Source organism: Myotis nattereri (assembly GCF_964212035.1).
Source record: "Myotis nattereri genome assembly, chromosome: 3".
Lineage (NCBI taxonomy): Eukaryota > Metazoa > Chordata > Mammalia > Chiroptera > Vespertilionidae > Myotis > Myotis nattereri.
The window spans coordinates 160,433,385-160,451,476 of record NC_138077.1 but is presented as its reverse complement, the minus strand read 5'-3'; the positions used below and the strand labels follow the sequence as shown (position 1 = coordinate 160,451,476).

The window sequence follows — 18,092 nt, the reverse complement described above, 5'->3', positions numbered from 1 at the left end:
ACACCTCATACTGAGTATATCTAAATCCAAATTCTCCATTCTCAGCCCCCTGATAACAGCTCCATTCTTCAGCTGCCCAGTCCAAAAGTCTTGCATTTGCTTGCCTCCTTTCTTTTTCTTTTATCTCCTATCTGATAATCAGCAAATCTTAAAACCACTCATTTCTCCTAAAAGCACTACATACTCCTTCAATCTAGACTACTGCAATAGCTTCATAAAGGGTCTTCCTGCTTCCACTCTTGCTCCCCAGCACAGCAGCAAGGTGATCTGTGCAAAACATCAAGAACCCATGTTCTTCCAAAGCTTTCACTCCAGCTGGTATTCTTCACAGAGTCCTTTCCATGGCCTATGAGGCCCTGGCATATCTGGCCCTCGACTACCCCTCTGCCCTCCTCCTCTGCGATTATTCTCACTTCCTCCACTCCAGCCACACTGACCCCTCTTGTCGTCTTTTCAAGATGCCAGTCAAGCTCTTACCTCATGGCCTTTGCACGTGCTGTTCCCTTTGCCTGGAATTCCCTTCCTTCTTCCAGATGGTCCCATGGCTCACTCCCTCACTTTATTCAAATCTCTGCTCAAATGTCATCCTAGTGAAAACAGCACATACACCCCTACCCCAATCGCGAACTGTTTTACCCTGCTTTTCCCCTAGGTCTTACATTCTATTATACTGCTTTATTGCCTTAGCTTGAAATGTAAGCCTCATGGGGCAGAGGCCCTCTGTGTGTCTTGGTCACATCCCAAGGGGCTAGAACAGTGCCTGGCATAGAGTTAATGCTCAATTGATACTTGTGGGATGGACAAATGAGTTACTATTAGCTACTGTAGAGCTTCATTGTATACAAAACAGACACAAACAATATCCCAATAAGCTCTTTAACCATTTGTGGGATAGGCTTTGTTGTACACATTTTAAAGGTAAGTTAAGAGCCTGTTTAATATTTTTTAAGTCCTTTGCTAAGGTCATGCAACTTTTGGTCATATGGGCCAAGCCCTGGTCTTTTGCCTTCAAACCCAGTTTATTAATCATAATCACAAAATTTTACATAAAATAGTTATAATCTGTTAGTACTCCTCTTGACACTTCACTTGTATCTCATTTAACCTTCACAGCAATTCTTTGAGGTGGGCACTTCTACGATTGTTGTTTTGCAGATAAGGAAACTAAGCACAGCTAAGTCACTTACCAAGGTCAGAGAGCCGGCTGGTGGTAAGGGCAGAATCTGTGTCCTGGTGGCCTGACTCCAGAAACTTGTTCTCGACCTACCAGCTCACCAGGCACAGCCTGGGAAGGAAAGAGAGCTAAGTAAACTGCAGAACACCAATGGACCAGTATCAAATTTGTTCTAAGACTTTGCCATAGTAAGCTTTTTGCTTTTGCTGCATGTGGCAGAATCTTTCTCTTTTCTCAAAGATCACAAGGTGGAAAGCAGTTGTAGCTCAAATGCGTTTTACCTTATGTTGTTTTCTGCTTTTCCTCTGTCTTGGGGATGTTGGAAACATTTGTTTCTGAATTGAGAGGTCACTTAGGAGTCGTGGGTGGGGCTGGTGCACTTCCAGCAGTTTGTGTTGCTGCTTTGCTTGCTAGTGTTGTGGTGCCTTTGAGGCTGTGTGCACAGGCTGACCTTCCCTCTGAGCTTCAGTCTCCCCTGCCTCCCTCCTCACCCCATGACATGCCTTGTTTCATAAATTCTCACCTTTAGTTTATCACATAACCCACATTGTAAAACACTCAAATTCTTTTCCTTCCTTCCTCCCTTCCTTCCTTCCTTCCTTCCTTCCTTCCTTCCTTCCTTCCTTTTCCTTTTTCTTTTTTCTGGTAGAAGTCTATTTGATTGAATGTGACGGCACTAGAGGCAGAAATGTGGCAAAATTTTAAATGGTGAGAAATCCATCTCAGCTACCTGGATTTTGAGAAGCAAATTGTGATTCCCTGGCTCACTTTGTATTGAACTGGACAAGTTAGATGAACTATAAAAGCTTTATTGACTTGTCTACTTGCCTCCAAGTCAATCAAGTGTCTGTGAACAATGCCACTATTTCTTCTTTCTGGCTATTCAAATTATTAACTTAAATGTGTGCATAAAATTACACAAAATAGGTGGACACCCTTAAAATATCAAATCCCTCAGATCTTAAATAAACAAGCACTCAGACTTGAAAAATAAAGCATGTGTTTTGATTGTTTCCTAGATCTCTATAATATAAAGGTTTATAGCACCGATCTGGGAATCGATTGTGAGTTCCTGCAAGCTAGGATGTGATCTGCTCATCTAGGTGTCCCTACTACCTGCCACGTAGTAGGTGCTCACCAGAGTAGGTGCTTAACATCGTAGGCACTTAATAATTATATGTCAATCTCTAGTACCCTGCCTTTCATTGCCTACCTGTGGACTTGAGTCAGACACTACACACACACACACACACGTGCGTGCTAATCATCTCTATATTCCAAAATATAGAACCACTAGATAGCAGGCAAGCATTAAAGGAACACTAAATTGAACAGCACAAGGATTTTATTTTTTGTTACTGGTTTTATCTGCCCTTTTCCCATCCTACCAAGTTAATTTGGCTCTCTGGCCAGAGTACCTAAAAATCACTGGATCATCTAATCAAATATTTGAAAGCCTGAGGCCTTGAAATTATTCAAATCAAGTTCAGAATTACATTTTTAAATTTACCCTGATCATTTCATAAGTAAATTTAACAACTAGCTAACTGCTATCCCAGGAGGGGAAAAAAAGAAGCATAAGCTTAATGAATTTGGTCAGACATACTGTGTAACAGATGTCCAATGTGCTGCCATGAGCTTAAATCATAAGTATGATGGCTCTGTTTGGCATGGCAAAATATATTAGAAGTGTTTTATCGGTCACTGGGCAACTTGCTAGATGGAAGGGGAATAATTCTGAAAAATGCTGGAGCTGAGTCTAGTAGCTTCTCAAAAGGAGCTGTGGAGAAACACAGATAGCCTGCCTGCAATGATTCATCAAGTTGGTCCTTTGATTCACTAATTTGAGTGTCAAGCGCAAGCATACAATAAAGAATTGCCAGGACCTGATAAGATTCTCCTCTGGCTGCTGGTTTTCCTGCCTTAACAACTGGTGCTATTCATGCCTAAAGCACAAATTGAATAAATAGCTTCAAGGCTGCCAATGTTGGACAGTGTTTTGAATTTTTTGTTTTTCCTTGTAAAGCTAAATCCTGGATGTTTCTTTCCCCAAACACATTGCATTGATAGTCATTGTTGCATCAATAATTTTAACTTCCTTAAAACTAAGTATGGAAGGGTGCCTCCTAAGTTAAAAATAGTTCCTGTTGTATCATCAGTCCAGCCATGGATTAGTGAAGATTAAAAAAGGATTGTAATGCCTTTTTTGGCCTTGAGAAAGCTCTTATTATGCCTATGGTTCAGTTGGCCTGCTGATCATTTCCATCTTAATGTAATCTTTAACATTACACTGCTACAGGTGAGGTGTTAAGTAATATATTAATACAACTATTCTCACTGAGCAATTTCACAAGAAATATGTTTTTAGCTAAATTAGACATTTAACAAATGTCATTTGAAATTCAACACGAGGGGGAGGATCCTTTAAACAGGATATTGGTGTGAATTTCCCAACATAAAAAAATAGGTTTTAATTTTTTTTAATTGAAGGTTGAATGTGAAATTGTGTACTGTCAGTGCAATAGACTACCATGGGCAGAGCACCAAGGGCCTTAGGAGGCTTATAAAATAAGCAGTAAGCAGTTCTATCTCCAGAAGCCAGAAATCTTTCATTAAAATTAGGGAGATTCCACAGGTTCCGTTAACCATGTGGAGATGATGTGTTGAGTGTTTTTACACTTGAAAATCACTAAGGACTTCAAAGGTCTGATAGCAAGGAACATTGTAATATTTAAAACAAATAATGAATAAAATAATCTAGATGAAAATTGTGATAAAAAGACTGCATGAGAATAACTGGATTAGAAAAGTAAAATTAAGGGCGAAGAGACTATGAGAAAGCTTACAATTGAAAATCTGAAATAATAAATAATTTTTTGGAAAAATTATTTTGTGGTAGATTTCCCTACACAATACACATAAATGCAAAAGCTATAAATAAGGCTATTGACATTTGGGCGGTTGACTTGTTTTTAGAAAAATCACAAAACAGAACATTTAGTTTGCAAATTTTCAAATGGGAATCACGTTCAGAATCCAGTTGGGTTCTCCTTTTTTTTTTTTTTTAAATGATTTCATAAAAGATAAATAAGCTCTCGGGCCAAGGGGTGGTTGTACTGACACGGTTAACTCCCTCGCCCCAGAAATTCCATTAGGCTGAAAAGAATATTTGGGGGGAGAAGGGGGGGGGGATGCAGTGGTCTTTAGGACCCAGCAGGCGGCGGCAGGCGGCAGTTGTGTAGATCACGGAGAGGCTACGAGGGTCCGGTTCAGTTTTAATTCTGTGTCTAATCTCTGCAACGCCGGCGCTTCCTGGGTCCCGCGGCTCCCCTGCCCATTCAGCCGCCGCCGGCCGCCCGGCTCAAATCAGAGCCGCCCGCGCCCCATCACCCATCATGGAAATCCTTCAAGAAAAAGTGGCTCCGGACGCATGTGCCTGAGGATTCCGTACAAAAGAGGTGCCCAAAATGAAGACCCTGATGGTGAGTCATTTGCTCCAACTCCTCGGAGCAGAGGCGGGGACCCCCGGGAGCAGCGTCCCCGGGGTGCGTGGGAGAGCTCCAGGGGCGCCCAACCCAGCCCCGCGAGGTCGCCTGTTACAAAGGGATAACTTTCCACCTGCTCCGCGTCCCCTCACGATTCCAGGGTTCTGCCTGAGTAGGTATCCCAGAGCCAAGATCAACTCAGCTTGCGTAGGCTCCTGGACCTCGGCAGGAAGTCTGATGGGCCAGCAGAGAGCTGGAGTGGTGGGCGCATTGCTCCGAGGTTGGGGGATACCCCAAAGCAACCGCCTGGCAAAAACTAAGAGAGGTGACGGGAGACCTTTGCAGACTTTCTGGGTTTCCTTGAATGATTGCAAACTTGCAAGAATCGCCGGGGTAAAGCCCCACGGGTCCAGTAAGGAGAGGGTGCCAAGGCTAGAGATTCCAGCAGGCGAGTTGGCGAGAGAGTCCCTTCCCCGAAGTGCGAGAGACCCCCGCCCCTGCCCGCTCCGCCGGCGCGCTCTCCCTCCAGTAGCCAGGCGCCGCGCTCCACCTGCCCTCTGCCGAGAGAGCTGGGAGGCGGCGTCGGCCGAGAGCAGCTACGCTCGGGAGCATCCCTTGCGGTACCCGCGGCACCGAGCCGCCTCTGACCCGGCTGGGCTGCGCGCGGCCGCGCCAGGACCCTGGCCAGCTCCCGCCGGGCATCTCCCCCGGCCGGGTCTTGCGGGTGTTTCCACCCGGTGCGCTCCTACCGGGTGGGCTCTCAGCGGCTCTCTGCTCTCTCCGCCCGCCCGCAGCGCCATGGTCTGGCAGTGTGTTTAGCGCTCACCACCATGTGCACCAGCTTGTTGCTCGTGTACAGCAGCCTCGGCGGCCAGAAGGACCGGCCCGCCCAGCAGCAACAGCAGCGGCAGCAGGCGGCAGCGGCGACCGGCAGCGCGCAGCCGTCGGCGGAGAGCAGCGCCCCGTCGCGCCCCGGGCCCCCAGTAGGACCGCGACCGCTGGACGGATACCTTGGCGTGGCGGACCACAAGGTGACAGCTCGCTCGTCTGCTCGCACGCCACCCGGCTGGGGAATCCCGCACACCTAACCCTGCCCTCTTTCCCGGGGCTGGGAGGCGCCGTGAGTAGGTGCCGTTCGGAGGCCGGAAGGGGGAGTGGACCCGCTGGGGTGGGTGGGATGGTTCCTACTTGATAGGAATTCCTATTTGGAAGAGGATGCAAAGTTTTCCAGGGAATAGGGATGGGATGAGTGGACCCCAACGCCCAATGTCCTAACAGGAATGGGCCCTGGAACTTAAACCCTCTGATCCCCAGAATTGCAGGGCCGGTGAGTGCTGGTTTCCGGAAGCCTAGGGTTTGGCTGCCAAGTCTCGCCTTTGTGGGAGTTGACCCGGGATGGCGCTAGTAGCAGCCCTGGCGTTCCTCCGACCGTGAACCAGAGGGTGAGGCCGCTGCTCAGGCTCAAAGACTCCCCTCTGATCTCTGCTTCGGTTGCTCTGGGCAGAATTGCCACAGCCCTGGAGAGCGGTGCCCAGGCAGGAGTGCAAGGTTGGAGGCACCAACTAAGCTTCCATTGGCTTGAAACTCATCGTTGAGGGCCTTTTTTCCTCTGGCTTCCCGGGAAGCTGCTGGCTGGCTGGGCTAATAATTAATAAGATAAATTTTTTAAATTGAGCCTCCTCTTCCTGGAATAATGAGTGTCTGGTTTCAGTGTGTGAAGCCTTTGGGAGAATCCTAATCAAGTTTTCTGATTCTGAAAAGACAGTTTAAATGCATTCCGCTTTATTTGAAGCTGCTAATATATTTTGATTAAAACACAATTCCACTTTGTGTCTGCTCTGTAGAGCTAGAGGATTTCTTGAAACCACCCAACTAATCTGCTTTTTATATTACTAGATTTTATGGTTGTGGACCAAAGTGATAGTTAGCAGGTTCTCCTTTTGTGTTGAAAGATTGCTCTTACCCTGCATGAAAAAGCCCAACTTTTTAAAGGAAACAATCAAAACATTTCCACTCATTTGTGCAATGAATAATGCTAAGGGTTTTTGGAAGGTACAAAAGAATTTAAGACAGGACTCAGCCTTTAGAAGTCTTTGAATACCTGGGGGTGGGGTGGGTAGGGGTTGGGGGATACCATGAAGTGTAGATAGATAGATAGGTAGATAGATGATAGATAGATAGATAGATAGATAGATAGATAGATAGATAGATGATAGATGATAGGCAGACTGATAGATATACATGTATAGGAAATGCAAGATGTAAACTGTTAGTACTGCTGGGTACAGAGATGAGAAAGATAGATCACTGCTCACTGGAAGGATCAATGGAAGTTTCTTTGAAAACATAGAACTTGCACTGGGAAGAATTCAGAGAAGCAGAAAAGAGGAAGAGATTTCATTACAAAGTGATTAGGGGGAGAGGGGGCTGTGGTAGACTCAAAATCAAAAGTAGAGAGAGTCATCAGTTTTACAATTCCAGCTGCAATTTTCTAAGTTGCTGATTGATTACACACTTTGTATCTGCATGTGGGAGCAACTGGTAAGGGCTGGAGTTCTAGGAAAGTTTAGAGATCGGCCTCTGACTGTGGGTGGATGTGTAACTGGAAATGATGAATATATTGAACTTAAGGGGTTTTCATAGCTATTGTTTACTGGAAATGGTATTAGCACTGGTGGAGTTTTGATTAACAGGGTGTCAGAAGGTACATTTGCTGAGAGCTTTGATGGGCCTGTGGGAAAATATTCCTAATACTTTCCTCCTTGTGCTTTTCTGCTGGGCACCAGCTAAGAACATTGATAACCTAAGGCAAAATATGATGCCCTCATGTTTGCAAAACAGTGTTTATTCACACAAATAGGTCGTATTCCATTTTCAATGTATCAGAGCTTTAGTTCATTAAAATGAAGGACAGCTCTTTTTCTGGAAGGAATGTTGACACTCTATATGAGAAAGTGAGATGATCTGTAGTAAAAGGGTTTTATAAATTGTGAAGTGTTGTGGGCATGATAAATATGTGTGAATGTTCTTGAAATTGTTAGCAGAGAACTATAAACGTGACCAGGAAAATTTTTGCAGATAATTAATAGTAATGAAATTCTTTCATAGAAAACCAATATGTCTCAAAATTCCATACCCAAAGGGTTCAGCAGGGTTTGCCCCACCCAAGCAAAGGAACAAAGGCAAACCTTAAAATCTATGCCTCTTTCAAGGCATCCTCTCAGTTGTCCCACCGAGCTATACATAAACTTCTGCTCAAAATGCAATCATTGACCCTCTTTACTGTTACTATTTAGCTGGCTAGCAATTAGGCTGAGTTCTATGTCTGATGGCTGTCTGAATGTGCATGTGTGAAATATTTGTCCTCTCCAAAAGATGCTGTCTAATCATGTTTACTTTGGGATCTTCCTATATCTTGCTTAGGCAGAGATTTGTTAGAATATTGCTAGGAATTCTTTTCTTTTCTTTTTTCAATTAACACCGGGGAGGGTAAAAAATGACAGCTTTTCTATTTTTGTTACATTACCAGATGATACTCTGATTGCTCTTTTTGTCTTCACTCTCACATCAGGCCTTAGAAAAATTATAGGATGTGCTGAATGTGATGGCCACCAAGCCATATGCTGCTGCATATTGAATCAGAATTCCAACAGACTTTTTATCTGCCGCTGATTTACAGAATCTGGGGAGGGTGACAGATTCCACTTAGGAAACTGTTCACATCTCCATGGCCAGAGGTCCCAGAGTCCGCGAAACATGTAGTGTTTCTGTTCCGTTATATGAAGGTATTAACATTATAACTCCAAGATTAAATTCAACAGGTGGTCCTAAGCCCAAGCACCTGACTTTCACAAATTACAGCCTGTCTGCAATGATAGCCTTGTCTTGTGCAGCAGCAGACTAAATTGCTGTTGAGATTAAATCACTGTACGCCTTTGTTGAAAGACATGCTGCAAGTCAAGTCAGTGATGAGCAATATGTGTTGAGCTTAAAATATCACTTTCCATGGTCATATTTCCTACGTCCTCTTTTACAGATGATGGTGAAATTGTAATTCCAGTAGGACCCAGTGAAGGCTACTTGGAGTTCCTTGTGATAATGAAGGCATTTCGTTGTTGTTGTTGTTGTTGTTGTTGTTGTTAGATTCTTTCTCTTCATTTCCAATACCTTTCCCCCAGACCTTTCCCCACAAATGTTTCACCAGTTTATTTCCACCTCTTACACGTCTGTCATTGCAGCTACTGCATCTGTATCTTGACATTACTTTCTTGGTTCCCGTTTTTAAAAGCCATTGATTCTAACCTTATTGGCCAGACGGAAGCAAAGAAGCCAATTTGGGGAATCTTCTGCATTTAGAACTGCAGCATAATATATAACCAAACTGACACACGCACGTACACTCGATCAAGCAACTCTCCGAGGAAACCTCCAACTCTCCCAGCAGAGGGGAAGGGGGCCTGGAGCACCATTCTATTTCCAGTCCGGATCTGGTCTGGGTAGATAAAGTTATTTGCCATCTGGTGGACTCTGTGAAATGAAACTGTGAGCTGATTCCCATTTCTAGTGGACAGGAGCCCTTATCACAGAAGGCCCATTTGTCACCCGGACTGCCCTTTTCAGAGAGGTCTTAGAAAAGGGCAGTGATCAATGGGGTCTGAAGCCACGCTGCTATCTCCTTGCTTCAGTAGTAGCTCCCAGGAGTGGATTTTATACATACCTGTAACATGCTTCTTGCTTCTTTCTTTAACTCTTTTCTTCCATCAGTCTTCAGTTATCCAAGCAAAACAAACTGCTTAAAGGTAATAGTACTATATTTATTAATTGTTAGATGTCCAGTTGAAATATGACAAACCAATGCAAGAGTTAGAAAATAATTCAAAACCAAAAAAAGGGGGGGGGGGGAGCACATGCCATATAACTTACTTTGAAATTATGGCATAAGTATTCTTCCATTAGAAAAGTATGTAAATACTCAAATACAAGTTTATACCATTAATTATACTCTATGGTATTGGAGTCATCCAATGAATTATAAATAATTTGGATTTTAAATAGATCCAAAACAAGCTAATTTTTAGTACTCAAATAGTACAAAGTATAATCGACTACGGATAATGAAAACCCTGTTTTCACAAAACATCAACCAAAGGAAACATGACGTGGACTATTTGTTCACGGGTAAGGAGCTATAATAATGTGGTTACTGTTAATAGGAGAATTGTTTATGTAACATTTATTACAATACTTAATCTTCCTTAATTTTATGAGAGCCAGGAGTGTTTATCCAGCTTCCCACAGGAGGAATCCCAAGATACCTCCATGTCAAAGCCCAGGCCGTACCTGGTGGATGAGTTGACCTGGCTTCCTTTCAAGTTCGAAGCATTCTGGCCTCCTCGCTGATCCTTGAATACTCATTCTTCTCAGGATCTTTGCACTTGCTGTTTCCTTTCTCTATAAATCTCTTGCCCAAGATCTTTTGCATAGTGATTTCTTCTGGTCGTTCAGACCTCAGATCACATGTCATCTTCTTGTGACCCACTCCTCAACAGTCTTTAAAGGGCCCCTTCCTTAACAATCATTCTCTACTATATCAGCCTGTTTTATTTTTCTTGTAATTCTTACTTTCTGAAATAATCTTCAAGTTTACTTGTCAGTTGTTTGCCCCCCTCCAAGAGAATCTAAGCACTGTGAGAGCAAAGTATATACAACCTCTGTATGCTTTTCTTTGGTATAGCAAAGGGTCTCCTGGACTCTTGACCAGTTTAACTGCAAGCCCTAGACCAGCATTTTGTACTTACTGGGCACACAATAAGTATTTATTGAAAGAAAATAGCATGTGGGGGTGGGAGTGGGAGGAGGATGTCAAGAAGGACAGAGCTACCTCATCTTATGTTAAGTTCTTTCTCTACAAGAAACATCAGTGCAGTCCCAAGGCCCTGGTATGTCTCATCATTCTTAAATTTATTATAACAATAATAATGGGAAGGAAAAAGAAGAAATTATCTAAAACATAAGCATCTTTGGGAATGATGTTTAGGAATCTACATTTTTAAAAATATGTATATTTTTATTGATTTCAGAGAGGAAGGGAGAGGGAGGGAGGGAGGGAGGGAGGGAAACATTAATGATGACAGAGAATCATCAATTGGCTGCCTCCTACGTGCCCCCTCCTGGGGATCAAGCCTGCAACCTCACAGTATTTGCTACCTCTTGGTTCCTGGGATGACACAACTGCTGAGCCACACCAGCTGGGCAGAAATCTATATTTTTACAGGCTTTCTTTACCATTCTTGTGCACATTAAAATTTGAAAATCATCACTTGCAACATTTTTAATCATCACCATGTGTAGTTCTATAGCTAATTTGTTTCTGGGTTTTTTAACTAATCATAGTCCTTAGTAAATACTCATTGAAAGCCTAATAGTTGCAACATTGGATATTTTGGAGAAAGAACACAGTCCTTATATTCAAAGAACCTTTGATCTAATTGGAGAGAAAAGACAAAGAAACAAGAAAGGCTAAATAATAAAGTAAGTTCTGAATAATAATATGAAGCCAGGAAACAATAAATTAAGACACTGAGACTAAAAAAGAGGCAATTTCTGTGATCTCTTTTATAAAATAGGTTTAATATTATTATTATCTTAGAAGTTATAAAACTTTCAAACTAAAATTTAGTTACTTATTAGCCCTTTTTAATACAAATGTGCTTGTGTATATGTTATTTAGTATATGGCATCCAGTGAGTAACTATGAAGCAACTTAGATAGCAAAGCAACTTCAAAGTGGATTGATTTTATGTAAAATATATACAACCTCTGTATGCTTTTCTTTGGTATAGCAAAGGGTCTCCTGGACTTTTGAAGGGAGCTAACCCAGTTACCCTGTTTAACTATCTGAAATATATGGTGACCATATTTTTAAAACCAAATCTCATAACTGGTATGATGAATTCGAATTGTGTTGCCTATAAGACAGAATATTTGCAACCAGATCTGTCCTGGAATCTTGTCATTTTTTTTAGAGAGGACTTTTTATCACCCTGAGGTCAAGTGGCAGCACAAGAGAATTCCTGTCCTTCGAACACTGGGGTAAAGGGAAATTAAAGATGAAAAAAATACTTTGAAAAATTAAAACCCATCATTAATCAACAAATCATTCGGAAAACCTCCTATAAGCCTATTTTATGTTCTTTGAGCAGCTGTGAGGATCTTAAAGATTGAAAGACAAGGAATGATTATATTTTAAATAATGATATTATTACCCATACCTCCTGAACTTGATTCAAGAGAAGATTTGGCTTGGGAGTCAGTAAATTTATGATCAAATGATTGATCAAAACTTGGGGATTGAGACATTTATGAGATGTATTCAGATTCTTCTTCACAAGCACTTTTAGTCTTAAACTCTGAGTCTGGGGCAAATAAATATTTTTATTGCGAGCTCCATCCAATTTGGTTTCCCAAATAAAAGTCACAGAATGTATATTCTCACTTTAGACAGCATATCCGCAGGGAAACCTTTTCTGACTTGTAGCCCAGGTCAAAGCTGAGTTGTATGTTTGTCTTCAGAGCCAGGATCCCATGATAATACTTATTCTGGTTTATTGTTATTTCTTATCAAAAATTGTCTGCCTTCCCTGGTTGACAATCAGCTCTTGGAGGCTGAGAATTTTTTTCTTTATTTTTTGTCATTGTATTATCAGCCTTTAATAATGTAGGTCATTGATAAAATTTGTTGAATAAATAAGTATATCTATATAAATATTTTAAATTTCTTGCAAAATAAGCCTACATTCAGAGTTTCTGACCATTTGGAGTTCCTGAAAATAAATAGCTGCGCATCATAAATAACTATTTCTCCTGTCACAATCTGCAGTTCTGTAACTATTTCATTTCTTCATTCTGGTACTTGTCAGATCTCTTAAAACATACTCAGAATTTTGGAGCTAAAAGGAAAAATAAAAAAAAGTATCAAAAGGAATTCATGAGTGGTCATGTGATTTGCCCAAAGTTGTGGGTTAGTGGCAAAGCTGAGGCTAAAATGTGGGTCTCTGATGTGAATATCATTACCATAAGGGAAATTTGGTGCCAATATATCCTAAGCAGTGACTCTACATTACTTGAATAGAATTTATTGAAATGAAGAGCCAAAGCCTACCCAGTTATTGAAAAGAAATAAATATTTGAACATCGTATTATTCTGAAATGAATATGAGAATATGCTTCTGGATAGTTAAAAAGAGCTTCTTCCTCCAACCACTGGCTTACCAATGGGTACTCTAAAAGCTGCATCCAACGTCCGCTACCTGTGTAAATGGAGCAATTTGCAAATCGGAGTGGATTTTGCCTTGAAAAAGTAAACCAAAACAACAGAAAATGCCATGAGCAGACCTCTCATTTGGCTGAATTACCTTCTCCACAGCGGGGAAGAAAGCATTGTAAGGAGACTCAGTTAACCAAGGGTTTGAGGAACTGCCATTCCACAAGCAATCATCCACTCGCCCTAAATTCTGAGATGGAATACTTACTCCGAGATAGAACCACTTTGGGCAAATAAGAAACCATTTTATCTATGACAAGAAAAAGTAAGGTTGATAAGTTGTAGATCAGTAGGAAAAGGAAACTTTTTATGTTGTTCTCTTTGAATGGCTAAGAAGGGGTCTGTAGTGTTCCTGGGAGCCTCGGAGACTCAGAGGATACTCTGAGATGCAGAGCTAAAACATGTTTTTATGAGAAAGCATATTCTGGAAATTAATTGCACATAAGGGACCTCTCCACTGACTAATCTACAGATCTGTTCATGTTCTTTGCATGCTTCTAATGACTGCCCATTGCCTAGAGCATCCAGGTCAGACCCCATAGGAAGGCCCCCAAGGCCCCCGTAGGGTCTCCCTGCCCTACTTCCTGAACCTCACCTCCCACAGCTCGCCTCGGCCCAGGCTCCACTCACCCTGAGAACACAGCTTGCGGTTTCACACTTACCTGCTTTTCCTCCATCAAGGAATTTCCTTTCTCATTTTATCCAACAGGTAAAGAACTAATCATTCATTAAGATGCTCAAGCATCTCCTTTCTAAAGTTTTCCCAAATACAATTTCTGTGCAGAGTAGATCCCACATTCTGTTAAGTTATCCATGTATCAAGTAGTCGATCACATATTGACAGAGTAACTACAATGTGTTAGACACGGAGAAAATGAAAGGAAGGACCTAGTTCCTACCCACAGGAAAATCACAGTGGAGGAAATACGTATTATAATTTACTATACTTTTGTAAGTGCTAAAGTAGTCTCTGCATCTTACACATGCCTCTAATGACACAATATTGTGATGATTCATCTGCATGCTTGTCTCCATGACTTCTTCAGGCCAGGAACATAACTTATACATCCTTGTATGTCCAGAACCTAAAACTGTAACTTACACACATCAAACTCAGTAAATCTTTGTTGAATGTTAGGTGAACGGACTCCTGTTGTAATTATATGTAATAGGAAGAGATTTAAACAAGTCTGGCTAATAGACTTACTAATGATAGAAATGACAGGAATGATAAGTAGGGGCAGAAGGACTTCCCCTCTGTGACATCCAATTAATTTCTGGTTCCTCTCTCAATAAAAAAGTAGCATTTGCTGACCTTGCCTGAGCGGCTGACCAGGTGCTGAGATACAGGAATGCCCATCTTTGAGGGCAGTATGGGTGTCAGAGGAGGCAGAGGACATGCTCTGGTACTTATCAGATCACTTTTTACCTGTGAGTGTTTGGCAAGGCATGCAACTTCTTGGCCTGAGCTTGTCTGTAAAAAAAGAGCTTAAACTAGATTCATTCATTTGCTCATTTTATCAATAATATTGTGTGTCTACCATATATTTCCCATTGTATTTGGGACCAAAGATGCAACAGTGAATAAGGTGTGATGCCTGACTCCACAAAACTTACATCTAGGAGGAGGGACAGGTAAACACAAAATTATAGGGAAGATTTGGATAGAAATATTTACAAGCTATGGGGATGGATGTTATCCTGAAAGCTTTGGGGAAGTCTTTTAAGGGGAAATGAGAGGAGTGACTCCATCAGATGGATCACCCACTATTCCAGTGGATCACCCTGGCTTCGGTGTGGCACAGGTCTTAGGTTATAGGAAGAGGGACCAATTAGCAGACAGACTGTTGCTGTGATCTTCGTTAAGTGATGCTGGTGGCCAGAAGATAAAGGGACCTAAGGTTCCTGCCACCCTCAATTTTCTGTGATTGCCCACCCCAATGTGTTGGCACAGACGGTCTGAATGCCGCTCTCAAACAGCAGAAAGTTAGTGGTTCAAGACTGCCTCTCGGTAGTTAGTGAAGAGAGTTTGAGGATGAGCCCAGATGGCACTCCACCTTTCTCTAATTTTGAATCTCACTGTGCATCTTAATACCACATACTGACTTGAGCAGAAACAGCGGTGTTATGGCTAAGGCTGAAGCAAGCTGTTTGTGGAGACTCCATACTGTATGCTAGCTATGGCAGGAATTAAGCCTACCACCTGCAGCAGAGCCAGTGGGGTGTGGAATGAATGTACTGGAAGAAGCTTTATGATGTAACAATTCTCCTGGGGGAGACTTTATTCTAGAATAACCTTGTCAAGGGAGGATGTTGCATAATAAATCTTACCAGGTCTAGATCTGTTAGAAGTATGGGGTAGAGATACTTTCCTCTCCTTTCATTTCCCACATAGTTACAGAGCGAGCAATTATCATTTTTTTAAATCACTTAAGTTTGTTAACAACTTCTAAGAAAAGAAAAGTTTCTGTTTCCCTTGCATCAGAAGGAAATTGGCCGTAAAGTAATGTAAAATTTGCCAAGAGGGAGTCTGATGCCTAATTCATTCATTTGGTTGGGAACAAAAGTTATATATCTAAATGAACTCTGGTTTTATGGTTACTTGGCAATGTCCCACCTGCCAGGCTGCTGTTGGGGATTTCCAAGTTGTCTCGAATTACCTGGAGTGGTATCTGCTTCCACTCTGTACTGCAAACCATAAAGCTGGCTCGTTTCATTTTTATTCTGCTTCCTTCAAGTTTTGAACAATCAAAGTGCAGGAAATGATAACATTGTGCTTGTATTCCAGATCCTGGAAAAGGGAAAAGGGATTACAGGAATCTGTGTGTGTTCCCTGTCACCAACGCCCCATGCGGAGCTTTGCCTTGATGCTCTAGCCATCACAAATCCCTGGAGGATTCATGCCCCTTAACCTTATTAACAACGGTGTGTGGTTTTGGCTCAGTTTGAAATGTGATGGGTTTTTAATCCAAAAGTTCAGAAATAAAAGTCAGATAATAAAAGTCAAATAAAAGCTCTCACTGAGAACAGGATTTCCCAATGGAATACCCCTGTGGTAGTGAAGTGTTAAGATGAAATCACTGGACCCAGGACCAAGAATAAGGACCAGAGTGAGATATAACATCAGGTGCTCCTTCCCTGTTCTCACAGGGGCTCTCTGGCCATGGAGACATGAAATGCTGACTGAGTTTTAGAAAAGCATGTAGGGGGTGGCTTATCATGGGCTGTGCAGTGTTTACACAGGGGTCACAGGTATTGACATTATCACATTTGAATGTGACTTGAGGTGCTGTTTGATAACAGAACAGGAACCACTTTGTCAAAGATAAGTTCCTCAGACGAGGACTGTGTCTTGTTTTTGTTTCTCTGGAATGAATACCATAGCTCACTCTCCTCTATGACCAAAAGGCTCAGGTTGTAGAGGGAGTTTTGAATATTAATGCTTATTGGTCTGCCAAGTAAAGGACTATTTTTTTTTAATCTTCACCTGAACATATGTTTTTTATTAAAATGTTTTTTCTATAGAGAGGAACATCGATGTGAGAGAGGGATATCGATTGGTTGCCTCTTGTAGGCGCCCTGACCAGGGATTGAACCACATTCTAGGTATGTAACCTGACCTGGAATCAAACCTGCAATCTTGGTATTCAAGATGACGCTCCATCCACCTGAGCTACCTGGCCAGGGCATACATGACTATTCTTAATGGGCCCAGAGAACATTCTGATGGTGTCTCACTCTTTCGAAGTTTGAAATACGGAAAAGGGACAGAATCTTAGTTTGCATATCTTCCAGGGTATCCTGCCAACATGTGAACACCAAAACACAGTAGTATTTCATGCAAACTATGCCTGTAGACCATAGTTGAGGTCATGGAATGCCTTCTATCTGGAAAAAGCTTCCTCTGCATTATCCCCACAATAGCAGGTTGAGAAAGAGAAGGGAGCAGAGAGCCAGAGTGCTGGTTCTGCAAACAAACTTAACCCCATTCAGTTGTAAATGCATAACACTGATCTTCTCAAAATGGCAAAAGGTAAAAAAAAGAATAATTATTCATAAACCTACCACCAAGACATGATTACTGCTGATAATTTAATGTACTTCCTTGCAGATTTTTTCATACATTTCAGATGTGTGTATATGCAATGTTTAATGTACTTCTGTCCCATTTTTATCCACATATGTAGGGTCTGTGGCATCCATGTGTACATTGTTAAAGAAGGGCATGAGCAACACTATTAGATCTTAGTGAAAGACCTATCTCTTTTAATAGCTTAAAACCAAAATATATTCCAATTACAGTTAGAATAATTAAGAAATGTGTGTTGATAATTGTGGTGAATTCTGCACTTAATAATCCTCCAGATATGTGCATCTTTCCACTAGCTTAGAAATACCTTTCTGTCCCTGTTGCTTACCAATATTTATTTATTTATTTATTTATTTATTTATTTATTTATTTAAATATATTTTTATTGATTTCAAAAAGTATGGGAGAGGGAGGTATAGAAACATCAATGATGAAAGAGAATCATTGATTGGCTGCCTCCTGCATGCCCCCAACTGGGGATCAAGCCCACAACCCGGGCATGTGCCTTTGACCGGAATCGAACCTGGGACCCTTCAATCTGCAGTCCGATGCTCTATCCACTGAACTAAACCAACTAGGGCTGTTCACCACTTTTTAATTATGGCAATGCCCCATCCCTACATTTAATCTCCCATCTGTTTGCTCATCTACAGGATGTGTTCCAGAATGTATAAGTTTTCAAGATCATTACTAATAGTCCCTTAATCCTTGTTGTCACTTTTCTCTAAATATCCTCCAACCCATCAGTCACTATTTTGGGGACTTTGCTCATGGCAAACTCATATGGGCTTCCTGGGCACAGTCAGAGATGATGATCTCCATCTTCATAGTCACTGCATGGTCCCTTTCCAGACATATGCCTCATATTTGCCTTTATTTATTGGGGCTCCACTCTGTGATTTAATTCCCTGTCCACATATAGTACAGATCTCATTCATTGTCCATATACGGTACAGGTTTATTGTGACATAATTGTCTTTCCTAAAAAGAAATTTTACAGCACAAATAATTCTCACCTTC

At 41.7% G+C, this 18,092-nt stretch overlaps 1 protein-coding gene across 1 annotated transcript in view; it reads left to right on the top strand.

Annotated features, from left to right (window-relative positions):
• Window positions 1-4,403: 4,403 nt before the first annotated feature.
• ST6GALNAC5 (ST6 N-acetylgalactosaminide alpha-2,6-sialyltransferase 5) overlaps window positions 4,404-18,092 on the top strand; it is a 161,604-nt gene continuing 147,915 nt past the window's right edge. Inside the window, exons 1-2 of the mRNA XM_081088456.1 lie at window positions 4,404-4,656; window positions 5,454-5,690. Of these exons, the coding sequence (XP_080944582.1) occupies window positions 4,642-4,656; window positions 5,454-5,690 (252 nt within the window). The 5' untranslated portion in view covers window positions 4,404-4,641. The remainder of the gene's footprint in view (window positions 4,657-5,453; window positions 5,691-18,092) is intronic.